Source organism: Corapipo altera, unplaced genomic scaffold (assembly GCF_003945725.1).
Source record: "Corapipo altera isolate COAL_440 unplaced genomic scaffold, ASM394572v1 61411, whole genome shotgun sequence".
NCBI classification, from domain to species: Eukaryota; Metazoa; Chordata; class Aves; order Passeriformes; family Pipridae; genus Corapipo; species Corapipo altera.
The window spans coordinates 10,609,204-10,625,764 of record NW_020884875.1 but is presented as its reverse complement, the minus strand read 5'-3'; the positions used below and the strand labels follow the sequence as shown (position 1 = coordinate 10,625,764).

At 37.8% G+C, this 16,561-nt stretch overlaps 2 protein-coding genes across 6 annotated transcripts in view; both read left to right on the top strand.

Annotated features, from left to right (window-relative positions):
- Positions 1-14,099, top strand: part of TENT2 (terminal nucleotidyltransferase 2) — a 45,402-nt gene extending 31,303 nt beyond the window's left edge. For all 5 annotated transcript variants that reach the window (XM_027634804.1, XM_027634800.1, XM_027634803.1 and 2 more), the window contains 3 exons: positions 2,893-2,984; positions 8,116-8,195; positions 10,071-14,099. In XM_027634804.1, the coding sequence (XP_027490605.1) occupies positions 2,893-2,984; positions 8,116-8,195; positions 10,071-10,145 (247 nt within the window). In that variant the 3' untranslated portion in view covers positions 10,146-14,099. The remainder of the gene's footprint in view (positions 1-2,892; positions 2,985-8,115; positions 8,196-10,070) is intronic.
- Positions 14,100-14,684: 585 nt separating this feature from the next.
- The window catches only part of CMYA5 (cardiomyopathy associated 5), a 53,383-nt gene continuing 51,506 nt past the window's right edge, over positions 14,685-16,561 (top strand). Inside the window, exon 1 of the mRNA XM_027634575.1 lies at positions 14,685-14,963. Within this exon, the coding sequence (XP_027490376.1) occupies positions 14,797-14,963 (167 nt within the window). The 5' untranslated portion in view covers positions 14,685-14,796. The remainder of the gene's footprint in view (positions 14,964-16,561) is intronic.

The following is a 16,561-nucleotide window of genomic DNA, read 5'->3' as shown; positions in this document are numbered from 1 at the left end:
CAACAGAAATAGCTGATAATTGAAATAGCTGTTTAAATAGCCATCGTTAACTTACGGATTGCAAGTCTGTATGTGGAGAATATTTGCTTTGTGTTGGTAACAGTGAAGTTACTGTATGCAAGCCAAAATGGTTAAAATTGATACACAAATAATTTGCTGTTGGTAATTAATTTCTAATTCAGGATGATTTTGGTACTGACGGGTTTAGTGACACTATCAGATAAAACAGTTATTTTCAAGTTTAAATAGCTAGAACTGTCACTTTTTTGTTGCTTTTTTGCTTAACCGGTGTATTATAAATGCGTTTATTTTTTGCTGAGGCATCGAATATAACCTAGAAAAAAGAGAATTCAAGAGAAGAATTACTGTTTCAAGTGAAACAGTACTGCCTGCTTAAATTAAATGCAGATCGAATACTTTGTTTCATGACTTTTTTTTTTCTCCCACTGGTCTGGATCACTCTGAGTTTTAAACAGGGCTTTTAGAAAAAGCAGATGAGTTGAACTGTCATCTTCTACTCACAAACAATGTCCTCAGGCTGCAGTTTAAACTTGTTTGATGCTCTGGGCATATACATTTTCCATTTACTCTCTCTCTTTTTTTTTTTTGTTGGTTTGGTTTTGGTTTTGTTTTTTGTTTTGGTGTTTTTTTGTTTTGTTTTTCTTTTTGTGGTTTTTTTTTTAATGTGTGTTCATGTTTGTTCTTTTTTGAGCAATTCATCTGAATTAAGCTTCTGTTGATGGTCATTTATTAAAAGACATGATAGGAAAGTATTTGATGCTTCGCAATATCTGTAAATCTTGCAAAAGTAGTCTACTATGGGAATTAAGGAGAGGAAGGATGATGGGTTAGAGTGAAAGCTTTAGTTTGCATTGAGTACTAGGAATCGTCATCATCTGTACTAATTTTCTAAAGAATATATCAGGAGAAGTCTAAATATACACACTGAGGTATCCTGAACCTACTTCATGTGCTACATCCTGCACTTTTTGAAAATAAGCCCTATTGATATTTTTAAATAAAAGAATAATGCATATGTTTTGTGTAAGTACAGTTATTCAAACAACTGACTTTCATAAGTGGTTTTAATTATGAGCTGTATCTAAGATAATTTGTAGAATTACAGTCACAGATTTTTAGCTGTCTTAGCACCACTGACTCAGTGGAGTTTCAGCAGCTGGTCTGTGGCCTAGGGAGCATGTTGTTCTTCCAAATGTAGCTGATGAATTATAGATGGTATTTTAATTTCCAGTTGATATTTACAGATTTACTGCAAGTGGTTGATGTACCCAGCCCAGCTCCTCTGTCTTTGCATTATGTCAAAAGATTGATTCAGTCAGGAGATCACGTCAGGTATACATAACACCAGTACAGCTGGCAGCACATTAAGCAGCTTATTTCTAAGCGCCATTTAGTCAGGATATGTGGTGATACATTGTTGGTGATCCACGCATTTTGTTGATAGAGTAGTTCCCTGGTTTACAGAATCTTCGGTTGGAAGAGACCTTTTTAATCTGGGCAGCTTTCCACCCACCCCTCCCAGCCTGTGGCTGTGCATGGGGTTGTTGTGACCTAAGGGCACTTTGCCTTATACCATATGCCTTGGCCCATCTATCCAGCCTGTCCAGATCCCTCTGCAGAGCCTTCTTGCTCTCCAGCAGATGAACATTCTTGCCCAGCTTGGTGTCACCTGTGAACTGTCTGAAGGCGCACTTGATCCCTGCATCCAGATCACGCCCTGGTACTGAATCCTGGGGAACACCGCCTTGTGACCTACTGCCAGCTGGAGGTAACCTCTCTCTCTGGGCCCATCCATCCAGCTCCTTTTTAACCCAGTGAACAATGCACCCATCTAAGCCATGAGCAGTTGGTTTCTCCAGAATGCTGTGAGAAATAATGTGAAAAGCTTTACTAAAGTCTAGATAGACAATTTCCACAGCCCTTCCCTCATCCACTAAGTAGGTCACCCTGTCATAGAAAGAGATCTGGTTAGCTGAGCAGGATCTGCCTTTCACAAACCCATGCTGGCTGGGCCCAATCCCCTGGTTGCCCTGCATGTGCCTCATGATGGCACTGGGCATGAGCTGCTCTGTTTAGTTAAGAGTAGCTGAAAACTGGCTGGATTGATGAGAACATAAAACTGAAAGTGATTGTTTTGGCTTCCATTACGTTTGGCGTGTTGTTGTGCCAAGCATCATAAAGATGTTGACACATGGTAAAGATTGCCCTGTAGATTGCCTGCTGTTCCTGTTTCAGTATGATAATTTCCTATGGTTTTGTTACCATAAAGTTATGTGCAGAAAGTGGTAGGGAGATGTTGCACTTGTAGATCTAAAATTCAGCTTATATGAAGTGTTGGTGCTTTCTAGTAATAGGTTCCTTGCACGAGGAATGCTGGCCTGTAAGCAAGCTGTCTCTATGTATTTTTATACTATTGAGTATTTTTTTAATAGAATGCAGTATGTGATTTCATCTACACTTACTCCTTGCCTTTCTCTTCTCCCCATAGCAAATTCTAAAAGATTTGAGTCTATAATTTCTTTTGAACTTAGAAATAAATGTAGGTGTCAATGTTCAGTTTGACATTGTTAGTTGAACAAGTTATTCTGTTGTGAATATATGTTACTCATGAATACCCATGATGCTCTATTTTGGATACGCTTTTGTAATTAAACTTCTGTTTGTGGAAAAATTTTCTTGTTTCCTACACACGATTTCTTATTCTTATATACTGAATTGTGAAGATTAGACTGTTAAATTTTTCATTATTATAAAGTACAGTGTTAACCAGGATTATGATATAGCAATTTAACAATTTTTTTAAATGTAAACTGATACTATTAATTTGGAATTAAGTTAAAAATTTTTGCAAATTGTTTTCTTTTTTTCTAGTTGGAGCCATCAAATGATTTCGGTTCGTGAAGCCAAAGCTATTCCAAGACCTGATGGTATTGAATGGAGAAACAAATTTATTTGTGTAGAAGGTAAAATGTGAAGCTGCATTATAATTTTTAACTGTTAAGACATTAAATACATAAATCTATCAATTAGACTTTACTTTGGTTGTGTTTTGAAGGAAATGTGCGTTATGTAGGAAATGAAGTTTAGCCAATGTAAATAGTTTGGAAACAGTCCTGTCAAAAACATTTGAGAAGGAAGTTTTAAGTTCTGTAGTGTTTAAAAATAGTACTCCTGACCTTTTCTTCAAGAGCACTCATTGCCCTGTTACTTTTGGATCAGGGATTAGGACTTCGATAAGGAATGGCCTTTATGCCACTGGTGTGTTTTTCTGCTCCACAAAAATAGTCATCAGTTTTGCCAAGTTTGAACTTCTGAAAAAACACATCTGGCACATATTCAGATTACTCTCGAGGAATATTCTTTGTTCTAGAAATGCTCTGGCATTGAAAGTCCTAGCAGTAATGTGTATGCTGATCTTCTTTTGGCTACTGTTTTTGGCCAGCTTGTGAATGTAGACTTTGTACAGAGCGGGAGGGTACACCCAGGCTACCTGATAGAGTTGCAGATCTCAACCAGGTCTCATGGCAGAAGTGGGCAGTAGCACTATCCGAGTAACCTGATCCGTGTACTTGTGGTGCCTTAAAACTGCTGTGGGGAGTGTATGTGGAGAAGATGAGTAGTAAAGCGTACATAGGAGATGAAGCTTGCACTAGGGAAAGAGGAGCTGATAGACCAAGAGAAGGATTGAGATGTTAGGAGAATGAAAAGAGAAGCAGGAAGGACTAAGAGGAGCTGTGTAACTGGAAACAATTATCATATAGAGAGAGGTGGCCTGGGCCCTGGCTGCAAATTAGTGGAGGCTGTTAAGATCAGGATATCAAGGGCTGAAGTTTCAGGATAAAAGAGGAATAAAAGTTGAACAGGAGCCAAATGGTATGGAAAGAGTTGTTAGACACTGGGGAAATTTTATTGGGGGAGGAGGGGAATAAGGCAGAAGTCCCGTGGCTGAACAGACATTCCTCAAGATTGCTGAGGTAGGCATGCACCCATGTGTGTTAGTATGTAATTTCCTGCTTTTGTGCTGCTCTGTGCAGAGAATAATTACCTGCTGGTGAAGGGGGTTATTCTGTGGCCTAGAGCCCACCAACTTGGCTGTAATCATATGAATGTCAGTGTGAATCCCATATGATGGGATTCCTGTTCTTTGTTTGACCTTTTGAGAAAAATCAACTAACACTCATAGGAGAAAAAAAAACACACTGAAATATGATTGCACACTCGATTTCGTAGTCTCAGAGTTGAGAAATGTGAGAATTAGAGTATCTGCACAGCTGAAATAATTCAGGATAGAATAGTGAGGCATTGCCAAGGCTCTAATCTGAATGTGGGAGGTGGGAATGCTGGGCAGCTGTGTCTGCTGCTGTCACATGATGTTGATCCACTGTGTTGCAGGGGACTGTGTATTTCAAGCTCTCAAATTTTTAGGACATTACAAAGTGGTTGAATAGTTAGGTTATCTTTCTGTCAGGTTGGAAAATAGAATATCAACATACAAAAAACAACTCTAGATTTTGCATTTAATGGCCTTGATTGCATACAACTTTTCCTTAAGAATACATTTTCCATTTGAACTATTAAAAAAAGCAGAATTATTTATAGGTGGCATATCTGATTCCTTCCTGTTACAATGTGGTTCAAGGCTTAGTGAGGTTTAGCCTCAGATAGCAAGGTTTTACTTCTAAATTGGAAGGGAAAAATAAAATTTTCTATTTCAACTCAAAGTAAGCTTCATGTTTATAACAGCTGTTAAACTGAACTACTCTCAAAAAGTATGTGTACCTTGAGAAGATTTCAAAAGCTAGCTAAGCATGTCAACATATTCTGGTTTCCAAATCTTTGTCAAATTTTCCAGTTAGCGGACTAAAATTTCAGTAATTGTTATTATTGCGTATATTTTTAAGATATCTAAAATATATTTGTTTATAGATTACACAAGTCTATGCCTGCAGGTTTCCATAATTCTGCATGTAGCACTGTATTTAGACTTGCTCAAGAAAAATTGTGGGTTTTTTTAATTGTTATTGACCTTAAGGCTAATTCTCACATGTATTTCTGCTGTTAGAGAAACAAATATACTAGAGATGCTCTCTGCAGACAGTTTAAAATCTGTCAGACTTTTACCATTATGGGGATACAGAGATACAGACAACACTGCTTTTAGATAATATTTTGAACGTTCCTTGTCAGAAATTCTAAATTGCTAGTAACTATTCTAGTTTCAGTTTAAATCTTGTCTATATCAGGTAATATTATACTCTCATATTGAAAAAGATACAGTTTGGAAAATCTAGAAACTTGACAGTTTTGTGAGATAATTAAATGGATAGTCATTTAGGGAAATTGAATTGGAAGCCATCTCAGCTGCACTTGATTCATGCTTTCCAATCTTTCAGATCTACATGTTAAAAATAATTCAAAAAAGAATTCCTCAGGGCTTGATTGGCAACAGTTTTGAAGTTGTGTGGTTTTTTGGATTTTCATTTGGAAAGATGATCCCCTTTAGCCTTTCCCTCAAGCATCAGTGTTAAAGTTGTGTTACTTTTTTTCTTTTAATATTCTTATCTCTCTGTGTGAACAAAATAACTTACAGTGAACTCTCTCTGTCTTGATGGTTAGAAAATGTAGTGGTGTAAAGAGTAGCTGATTGCAAAACTACTCTTACTGTGCTCCAGGGAATGAGTTTGTCTTTTGACAGTAAATATGCAGGAAGAATAAAGGGAAGTCAGCTTTTTTCCACTGATGGTTTCAGAAGATTGTACAGTTCTGCTCTTGTTGCTTTAAGATATAGATATGTCTTGTTTCAATATAAAGTACGTAAAGGTCACAGCATTAAAAAAGCAGTTACCATCACATTTAAGACAAAAGAAATTCTGTACTGCTTCATATAGTAAGGGACATGGAATTCTTAGTGGCGCTCGATCACTCTGTCGGATTATGTGACTGATATTAGAGGATTATGTACTTTTTTATTTCATTGCAACTTTTTATTCAAACCTAAAGGTATGGTGCAACCTAAAGTAAAATAAATCTGCCTGTCAATGTCCACTGAAGTCTAGGTAGTCTGAAGAGAAGCCTTTTAGAAAACTGCCAAATATACAACATCTATTGCTTGAAAAAAGTTCTTTGTGCATTTAAATAGCAGAAATAAAAACCTAATGCCATGGAAGATGTTCCAAATTTGAAATTCCGTTCTCCATAATGGCATAAGTCTTCTGGTGTCTGCTTAATGCTTTATTTTACTATGTGTCCCTAGCTGGTAAAAAAAGCAATTCATAACCAACTAAACAAAAAAGCTACTTGATCTAGCAAATACTTTTGTGGTTCTGTGGCCCTTAAGGACTGTCATACATTTTGCCTGTGTGAAATATACAATGTTACATAAGTTCTCTTTTAAGGTAGAAGACTATACAATCAGTTTTGTAGCACAATGTAATGTGTAGTCCCTGCATCATCATTTTTTTAGTATCTATTGCTTTAATGTTGGCAACCCTATTAGCAGCAAGTTCCAAACTATTACATAAATTATGTTAGGAAAAAAGGGATAAAAGCAGCACATAGATTTGTAGTCGGTTAGAGGGTAGAAGCCCCAAATTGTTAACTTATGAACAGATACTGCAGAATAGGTCTGAAGTGATAAAATATATTTTTACAGCAGTTGATATGTGTTATGTAAAAAATTATAGTAAATACTTTGCTATATTCTCGATATTTCGCTGAGAAGCTGTTGAATGAGATGAATCTGAAGTGAATAGTTCCAGAAGGCTCATGTGTAGTAAGTTTCAAAAGTCATATTCTGGTATAATATTCTGATATGTTATAGTCTGATATGTTATCACAGACTGTTGAGCTGTAACAAGTAATTACTGGTGCATAAATGCAGAACAATCATAGTATGCTTCAATAGATAATTATGACTTCATTATGGATTACATATCATTAGAGCATTCATAGAGTCATAGAACAGTTTAGGTTTGAAGTTACCTTAAAGGTTATCTCTTTCCAACCCCCTGCCATGGGCAAGGACATTTTCCTCTAGACCAGGTTGCTCAGAGCCACGTTCAACCAGACCTTGAACACTTCTAGGGATGGGGCAGCCACACCATTCCTGGGCAACCTGTGCCAGTGTCTCATCACCTTCATAGTAAAGAATTTCTTCCTCATATCTAATCTGAGGTTGCCCTTTTTCAGTTTGAAGTCATTCCCACTTGCCCTGTCGCTGCATACCCTCGTTAAAAGTCCCTCTCCAGTTCTCTTGTAGTCCCCCTTTAGGTTCTGGAAGGTGTTACAAGGGCTCTCCAGAGCCTTCTCTTCTCCAGGTTGAACAACCCTAACTCTCTGAGCCTTTCGTCACAGGAGAGGTGCTCCGGTCCTCTGATCATTCTTCTGTCGCCCCTCTGGGCCTGCTCCAGCAGTCCATGTCTTTGCTGTGCTGAGGACCCCAGAGCTGAATGCAGTGCTTTGGTTGGGGTCTCATGAGGGCAGAGTAGAGGAGCAGAATCACAGAGTCTCATCCCTTGACCTACTGGCCACGCTGCTTTTGATGCAGTCCAGGACACAGTTGGCTTTTGGGACTGCAAGTGCACGTTACCAGCTCATGTCCAGCCTCTCAACCACAAGAATCCTCACAGTCCTTCTTGGCAGGGCTGCTCTCGATCACTTCCTCTCCCAGTCTGTACTCATGTTTGGGATTGCCCTGACCCAGGTGCAGCACCTGGCACTTGCACTTGCTGAACTTCCTGAGATCCTCATGACCCCACTTCTCAAGTTTGGCATTTCGTCCCTCTGTTGTGTCAACTGCACCACTCAGCTTTGTCTCCTCTGCAAACTCTCTGAGGATGCACTCCATTAGGGTCATTCAGAACATTCAGGGTTTGGGACTTTTCTTTGCTTCTCTGTTTGGTTTTGTGTTTCATTTTGATAAATATTATGTAGAAAGAAGCTTGAGAACCAAAGTGGAATTGACTATTCAAAACACTCTTGAGAAGCAGTGATATGTTGACCCTACTGTTTTTTGTCTGATTACTTGCTTAGTGGAGGCAACCTAGCTCTTTTTTTTTTTTTTAACATTTTTAATGTTTGTGTTTGATCTTGCAGAGCCATTTGATGGGACAAATACTGCTAGAGCTGTACATGAGAAACAGAAGTTTGATATGATCAGAGGTGAATTTGCACAGGTAAAAAGTACACCTCATTCGATTTTTCCAGTCACTTTGCTTTTCAATTTAGTATACAAATTCTAGTCATTAAACCTGCCAGTTTCTCACAGTTTGTGCTTTGCACTGTATAAATAATAGAAATGTGGGGTTTCAAAAAAAATTTGGAAAATTATTTTTAAGAGTATTTATTAATGTCTGGTATTAAGCATCAGGCTTCAGTTGAAATGGGTATTTGAAATAATAAACCCTTTGTCTTAGATTTTCTTGTGTGTATAGAATTCTAATGATTAATGGTTAATAGCTTTAGAATTACAACTTTGTCTTCATTAATTATTTATTCCTACATGAATTTGATTGGTAATAGACAATGTTTTATACTTCTTACTGTCCCATTTTTAATAAATATCACCGCCAAATGATGGAGCTTATCTGATTTTTGACAATTTAATGAAATTGGTACTTTTCTTTAGGGAGACCATACTCATAATTTTTTAGAACATGAGTATTTCGAACTGGAGCTTTCCCAGGCAGGGGAGGAAAAGATACTTTGAAGCAAGAAAAAATTTAGACCTTGGCTAAACATCCTTTTTCTGAAAATCGTTGCTGCCAGCTTTTGTTCTTGTCTCCTATCATAGGCATTGAATTTGGAATCACAATTCTGAGATCTCAGAAATATCAGTTTTCTGAGATCTCTCACTATTGAAAATGTAGTTATGACTAGGAATTAGTGCACAGAACTTGCTTCCAGCTTTAACCAGTTAAGACTCCCCTATTATGCTGTCCTTGGAGACTCCTCTTTACTTCAGTTATTCAAGTCCTTAAATACCTTGAATACTTCTCCAACAAAAAGTAATTCAATGCCACATACTTGTAATAGAACAAATGCTATAAGAGATTACCTTACTCAGAAAAGGATAACCTTTTCTTTGTAACTCTGTTCAGAAATGTCCATTAGTTTTCTTCTCTTTAACCATGTTAGCATAAAAAAAACTGGTTTACATACTTATACATAAAAGAGTTGATTTTGTGAATCTGCTATAAGTCATGTATACAAAGTAGTTTACGCTCTCTCACTGTTCTGTGAAATCAGAGTGAAACTTCTCTTTACAAGTTTTCAGTGAACAAAATCTGTTTCATACCTGTGTAGTTTTCTGAAAAATATAAAAGCAGCTGTTTGTTTGTAGCTGTTTGGAAGCCATATATGAGAGTGATACAGCCCTGAAAAAATTTCCTCTTTATTAGACACCATAAGAATCACAGTTGTTCTAAAAGTACAAGTAATTTTTAATATCTTGCACTATTTTTTAAGAAGCTTAAGGAATCTATTTTGTCCTTGAGAGATTATTCTTCCTCTGATTTTCACTACACATTGGGGTTTAAATGAATTCTGTGTAAAAACAGGAGGACTATTACAGTTCTTTGCAGGCTCATGGCCTGACAGATGTCTTGAAATTCACACTAGAATACAGAAGAAAGTTGAAATAACCTATTTTAAAGACACAACTACATTTGGGAAATAACAGCGTATAATACTGTTTATCAGGAACTTTGACATGTGTGTCTTTGAGACAACTATTTTGCAGCAAGAATATCAATGTAATACTTAAATATATAATAATATAATAAAATAAATCCACTGTCTTCTTGAAAGTCTCTACCTTCCTCATTAGTTCATTGTGTTTTATGTATCTTTTGGATTTTGCTTCCCTTAAAAAACACCAAAAACCAGCCAACGAAGAAAAAAGCAATCCACAAACTGTCTTTTCAAGAAGGGGAAGATATCAACCTTGTTTTTGTGGATCTGTGATGCTTATTGCTTATAGTGGTATTTAAGTTTTAATGGCAAAGATTATTTAGTCTTTTTTTTAAAACCTTGTGCTTTTTTTTCCCCAGGCTTGGCGGGTATTACGAGATAAGAAAGACCTGAAATGTATATTACCTTTAAGAGCAGACAAACTGAAAAGATAACCAACTTCTTTTACTTTTTTTTTTTTTTTTGATCCTGCTGAAACAATGAACAGTATCAAAATCAGGAGGCATCTACCCCATGGCTCTTTACAACCTGTTTTTCTCTATAAACTTTTGTTAAGGAAATGCTTATTATAAGGATGTGACATATTTTATTACCAACATTTGTTAATACAGCTGTTCATTCAAAGATATGTTTTCTGAAAATGCTTGTATTGCTGGCTTCTAGAAGAAACTCACAGCAAACAACAAGAATAAATCTATTTCAGGGAAAGTATGGGGATATATTGACTTGTTGTTTGCATAATCTGTGTAGCCATTAATTCAGACAGATTTAACAATGGAACACTAGACATTCAAAGTTAATCAGTGTGCAAATCTGACTCCATCCTTAAGGCACTGTGCACAGTACCCACTTCTTGGTGAACAGAGAGCCCATGCTTTACATCTGCTTAATTTTAGTAAGCACTTTGGTTCAACTTGGCACTTTCCAGTTTTATTTCACTTGGAATAGCAAGTGACTCTTTATGAAAATGAAGCTAGATTATGGTTGGTAGTGTTCTGGATATTAAGAACTGTAATCTAAACTGGAATTTTCCAGCAACATTTTTACTACGAAGAAGATGAAATAAAAAAGCTCAATTCAATATACATAAATGCTTCATATTCACACAGAGTAGGCAAAAAAAAATTTTGTACTTCCTTTTACATATTTGAAGTAGTAGTGATGCCTGCTTTGGAGAAAAAGAAAAAGACCAAATCAAAACACCTCTCAACCCTACCAATGCTACAATAAGCTGGACTTCTCATTTGATTTTGTGTAAATATTTGTAAATTGGTCAGCCATTGTAAACCGAATTTAAATAAATAATATTGAAAATTTGGACTCTTCCAAAAAAATTGCACACCCTTTCTTAGACCTCCTGTAGCACAATTTCTGCCTCTCATATATTTGCTATTGAAGACCAATTAGTTGTTAAAACTATACTTACCACTGATGTCAAATTCATACTTCCATTTTTTAAGTTAATATTTATATGGTGTCCAGTGAAATAAAAGTTTATATATGGAAGATACAGGTTATTTTTCCAATTTCTGTTACTTTGTACTGCATATTTAAAATATTTCCTATAATTAAGTAGAATAGGAAATGGCCAGTAAGGTAGGGCCCATGTTGCAAATCATAAACATCTATTATGGCTATTTTGCAGTGCATCTGTGAACAGGTAAAAGTTTGATTTATTGCATTCACTAATAATAGTGCAACAACCCCTATAACTGTAAAATAACAAGCATTATCACTTCTCATGCAAACTTTAAAGTTCTAGTTTATTTCAAAGTTCTAGGAACTGTAAACTATTTGCCTGATGTGTGATTACTTCCTGCACACTTCATCATAGTCTAGTCTATATAGGATTTGGCTTGCTTTTTAAAACACTTCCTTCTGTAATTTGAACAGTCTTTCACTTTTGATCTGACTCTATCAGGCCACTGAAACATTTTCCCTCCATGTGGATGTTCCCTCTCTCAACCCTTCCTCTAAAGGATGGTAGACTTGCATCTCAGTGAAACGTTCACTCTGATCTGCTTTAAAACTGTCCCAACGTAGGATAAGCAAGAAGGGACATACATGTTCAAACTTGGCAAAAATGTATTTTAAGTGAGCTGGATGTCAGGCACAAAATTTTGTGTTTCTTACAAGTTTGCATTGCATCGCCTAATGTATCAACATTTCTTACACCTTAAATTAATGCTCTGTGTTTGAAACCACTTCTCCCTAAATGTTTTAAAAAAGTTAGTTAAAAAAATTGTAATACCTACCTGCAACTCTGTAAAAATTTACAAGTCAAGGTCTGTAACCACAATGTCTGTCTTTCAAAAGAATTCTTTTGTGTTTTTCTCTGAAGTTGATGTACTTCTGATAAGCTACATCTATAATCAGAAATATAAACTCTAGATGGTTGATTTCCCTAGTTGTTTGAGGACAAGCCTGTTTATAGCATATTTATTAAATGGTGGCTGCAACTTTTTTCTGAAAACTTCTAATATAATACCACAAAATAAATGGCTTGGGGAGAGTGGGTAGGAACTGAACTTTAACTTTGATTCAGTTCTGCTTAGTCTGAAGTTGTTCAGAGGTTTAATGACCTGGATTTTCATCTACTCTGGGCAAATATCCAGAGGGAGAAATTGGGTAATGGCTATCATAAATTTTAGTGTTAGTGTGAAGCTTTTCCTTCTCCTCAGCTTCAAAATAAAAACCTTCACCCACTTATCTCTTGGCATACACCCTAGCAGGAATATTTTTTTCTGAGAAATCTTTGGTAAAAGGTGTTTTTCATGGCTGACCAAGGTTTCACTGTGTGTGCAAGATGCTGTCTTTGAGGTTTGTAACTGCCTCAAAATAAAAATGCTTTGGTTCAACTCTTTGTTGTTTTAGGACTGTTCTTGTCTACTCATTTTGGCATTAGGTTTGCTTGTCTTTTCTCACCTTATATGTCAGAAACCACTAGTGTCTTCTGTAGGAATTTAAGAACTCTCTTCAGTCCTCCAGGAGTACTTTTAATGAACAGGCTCAGAGGTGCATGGGAGGACCAAAAGTTAACAAGAGCTTCCATTTTGGTGACAGAAATGCAGAACTGGCATAGGCTGTAAACTGTGAAACTTAAAGTTTCTCTTCTAGCTCTTGTTCTCACTTTTCTTAAAATGTGAATGTGTAAGTGTACTCTCAGTACCTTAAGGTATTCTGGCAGTATAAGGGTATTTTTTTTTTATTTTTTTTTTTGAAAAAAGCAATCAATATAAATAAATTTTAAGACTCATATTATGGGGTGACATGATAATTTGGGAGAAATGGGCAGCCATGATGAAAGGATGTAAGGTGACTTGTAGAAAATCTAAAGTTAGCATTTGTGAATACCATCCCAAGTGCTTCTTTGGAACCAGTGTTTTCCTTATACTTGGGTCATTGGACTGAATTCACAGTATATTTGGTGTTAAATTTAAGTCTATCAGCAAATGTCACTCTTGGTTTATTACTCTACTTGCACTGGGTTGTCTTGTATTTTGTAGGGGTTTTTTTTGTTTGTGTTGTTGTCTGTAATCCTTGTGTGTTCTGATATAAATCTTTCCCTCATTGATTTTACAGAGTATGATGCTTGTAGGAAAAGCGTGAAAAAATGCACTATTTTTGGTCAATTTACAGGACAAATTAACTTATGAGAAGTACAGGAGGGAGAGCACTAGGTCTGGAGATAATTTGAAGAGGTTCTGGTAAAAGAGTACTCACCTTTCTTTTACTGTACTGAAGACTGAATCAAAACTTGTGCTTAATATATAAGCATTTCTAGAAAATTTGTAATGCTCTTGCCTTCCACTTGTAAAGAATGTGAAGTACTCTACCTTAAATTTCATTGTGCTGTGTGCACTGTCTGTGCTCATGATAAAATGTAGTGTTTAATTTAGTTTAATATTCATTTCAAATACACTTTTTAAAAAAGTTACATTCTCACCTTGTAAATTGTGTATGTCAATGGGTAGGTCAAGGGAGCACAAAGATTTTACCCGTCTGTATTGTTTTGAAATGTCGGGGGGATTTTAGTTTACCTTTGCAGAGATGGCTTGTACTCAGAAATACCTGGTTGGGTGTTTCTATACTTATAGCACAAGGAAGAATTTCCTGACTGATTTATAACCACCTATTTATTTGAAGAATGGTAAAAATAATGGGGGTGTTAGGGTTATGCTGTGTATACAGTGGTTTATACCTGAAATACCTTGGAAGTTTGTTATTTTGAATCAGAGGTGCTTTTCCTCCTCTTCTGAAAATATTTTTGTTTAATTTGTCACTAATTTGGCTGGTACATGTTGGAAATATTTCCATTTTGTCTGTGAAAAGCACTGCATTTTGTGTAAAATGCAGAATAATAAAGGGTAAACGTGGCTTAACCTAAATTCTGTGTGGTAGTATAGTTTGTCTTTGGTTTAAATTAAAATTGGTTCGAGTCCACTCAGAGGAAATTTTAGATGTTGTGTGATGAAAAACAGCGACAAATTTGCGTTTTAAATACATTCCTTTTGTATGGTTAAATGTCGCAGTGCATCTGATACCCCTTATGGTATGGTATTAATTACTAAATGCATTTTTCTGAGGCTCATCCACTAGTTATTGTACTGGACCTTTCTAGGTCAAATTCGAGGCATTCTGGGTGTGCTCAAGGGTGGAACTTGCTAAATGCACCTTTTCTTGAGGCCACAGGAGAACTCTCCATCTACCTGAAATGTGCTGTCCACCCCAAATTTGCTAGAGGTGGCTTTGGAAGGTCTGCTGGGGCCCCAGCCCCTTCCTCCCTCTGCTGCCTGGCTGCTCTGTCTGCTGTAGAAACAGCTCTGGCAGCGGTGGGAGGCGAAGGGGCCGAGCTGCTGGAGGGGTGGCCATTTGGTTTGGACACGTGTCCTGGCACCCGGTTGGTGCTACAGCCCAGGGTAGGAACAGCAGCTACTCTGCGCTGTAACTTGGCTGCATCTATTTAAGGACTGCCCTGAGTCAGGAGAAGTGAGTGCCACTGGGGATGACAGTTGCTTCAGGCAACCCTGGGGAGGACAGGGTTGGGGGTAAAAATCACCGGACAGGGCCTGAGCTGGGAAGGGAATGGAGGGCTCCCGTGGTGCCGAGTGTGATAGGGCGTCTGAAACCTCGTCCTTCATAGAAGATGAAGAAGAAGAGGAAGAAGAGGAGGAGGAGGAAGAAGAAGAAGAGGAGGAGGAGGAGGAGGAGGAGGCTGTGGACCCAGAGGAAGCAGAGGAACTGACTAACAGGTACAGCGTCCCCAGAGATTCACAGCTTCAGGGGGAGCTGGCAGTTCCACCCCAAAGCACAAGCCCCAGAGGATGACAGGATTGGGGTCCTGTGCTGTCTTCAGTGGCTTTCCCCCTTCCCTTACCCAATTGCTGTGGATTAAAAAAAAGGGGGGTGGGGGGAGGCTGTAATATTTCTTTTTTTTCAAATCATTATGACTGTAATTAAGTTTTGTGCAGTAAGTGCCTACCCTGAGTTCCCTAGAAGCTTTTCTATTTAAAGACTCTCTGATATGCCAGCTCAAGTGGCATCTCCTTCTACTCCTCCCTCTTTGGCTGACTCTTTGTCACATACAGATCTTAAATGCTCTGCAGATATGCTTGTCAGGGAGAAAATGCTCAAAGATTATAGTGGTGCATTACAATTTGTTCCTTTTTATGGCTCTTTCTTCCTTCCCACTTGTCCCTCCCTCTTCGGTCTCTTGTTTCTTAAAAAAGGAAAAACTTGTACATGCTTGCCATTGCCAGTAATGACTTGTGTGTGTGGCTGATTTTTGTGGTAGAATGGGAAATACACCACCACTTTAAGATTATTTTTTTAATACTTCTGTTTTCTTAATAACTCTTGCACTGAAACAGTTTGTTGTCCTAATATTACTCTCCTACCATCAAGAAAATAACGAGCAAGGCAGTGGCCCAGTGCCCTGCCCAATATTCCTGTGCAGGATGTGGAGGTGTCTGCAACCTGATCCATGCAGGCAGACTCCTCTGGCTTTGCCAGCACAGTTGGTTTCATAAAGAGACTGTGAGGCTTGAGAGACCCCTGGCATATAGCAGGTCTCAAGAGTTCTTCCTTGTCTCAAGCAGAGTCCATCAGTTTTGAGTAGTTACTGTAGAAAAAAACAATTTTTTAAGAAATATGTGTCATATAGTTCCTCAGGATGGAGAAACCATCCTACATTTACCACCACTCTCTGTGTATCACAGTTCAAAGTGCTTTCTGACATTGCTGATGGTCACTGGGAGCAAAAAGATGGCAGAAGAGGGGTGGGGGACTCTGTGCAGCCTAACCCACCTGAAGCACTGTAGGAATGAAAGCCAAACAGGGAAATGTACTCCGGGACTGTAGGAAAACCTCCTTACATGGGGAGCAGAGAGCTAGTTTTCCGTGGTGGGGGGATGCCCAGTGACAGCAGTGTAATGCTGGTTTACTGCCAAGGGAGATGTTCACTTTCGAGTCCCATACTGGCGCAGGGGTTATGTGCCGATAAACACTGCTTGCACTTGTCTGTAACTCTACAAGAAAACCAGCCAAAGTTAATGGAGCGGAATTACTTACTGCAAACAGTCTAGATAGTTTTTAATGGAATCTGCAATTCAATTGGCTAATAATAAAACTCTAATTGTGAAACATAAGTAGGAACAGCTAAGAAGGGAGGGAGCCTCACGGTTATTTACTACTTGTGCTGGGAGGATGACTTCTCCCCCAAGTGCCTGTTAGCAGCTCCTCTTAGAATCATAGAATCAGCCAGAAAGGACCTCCGAGATCGTCAAGTCCAACCCTTGATCCAATACTGCTGTGGTTACTAGACCATGGCACTAAGTGCCACATCCAGTCT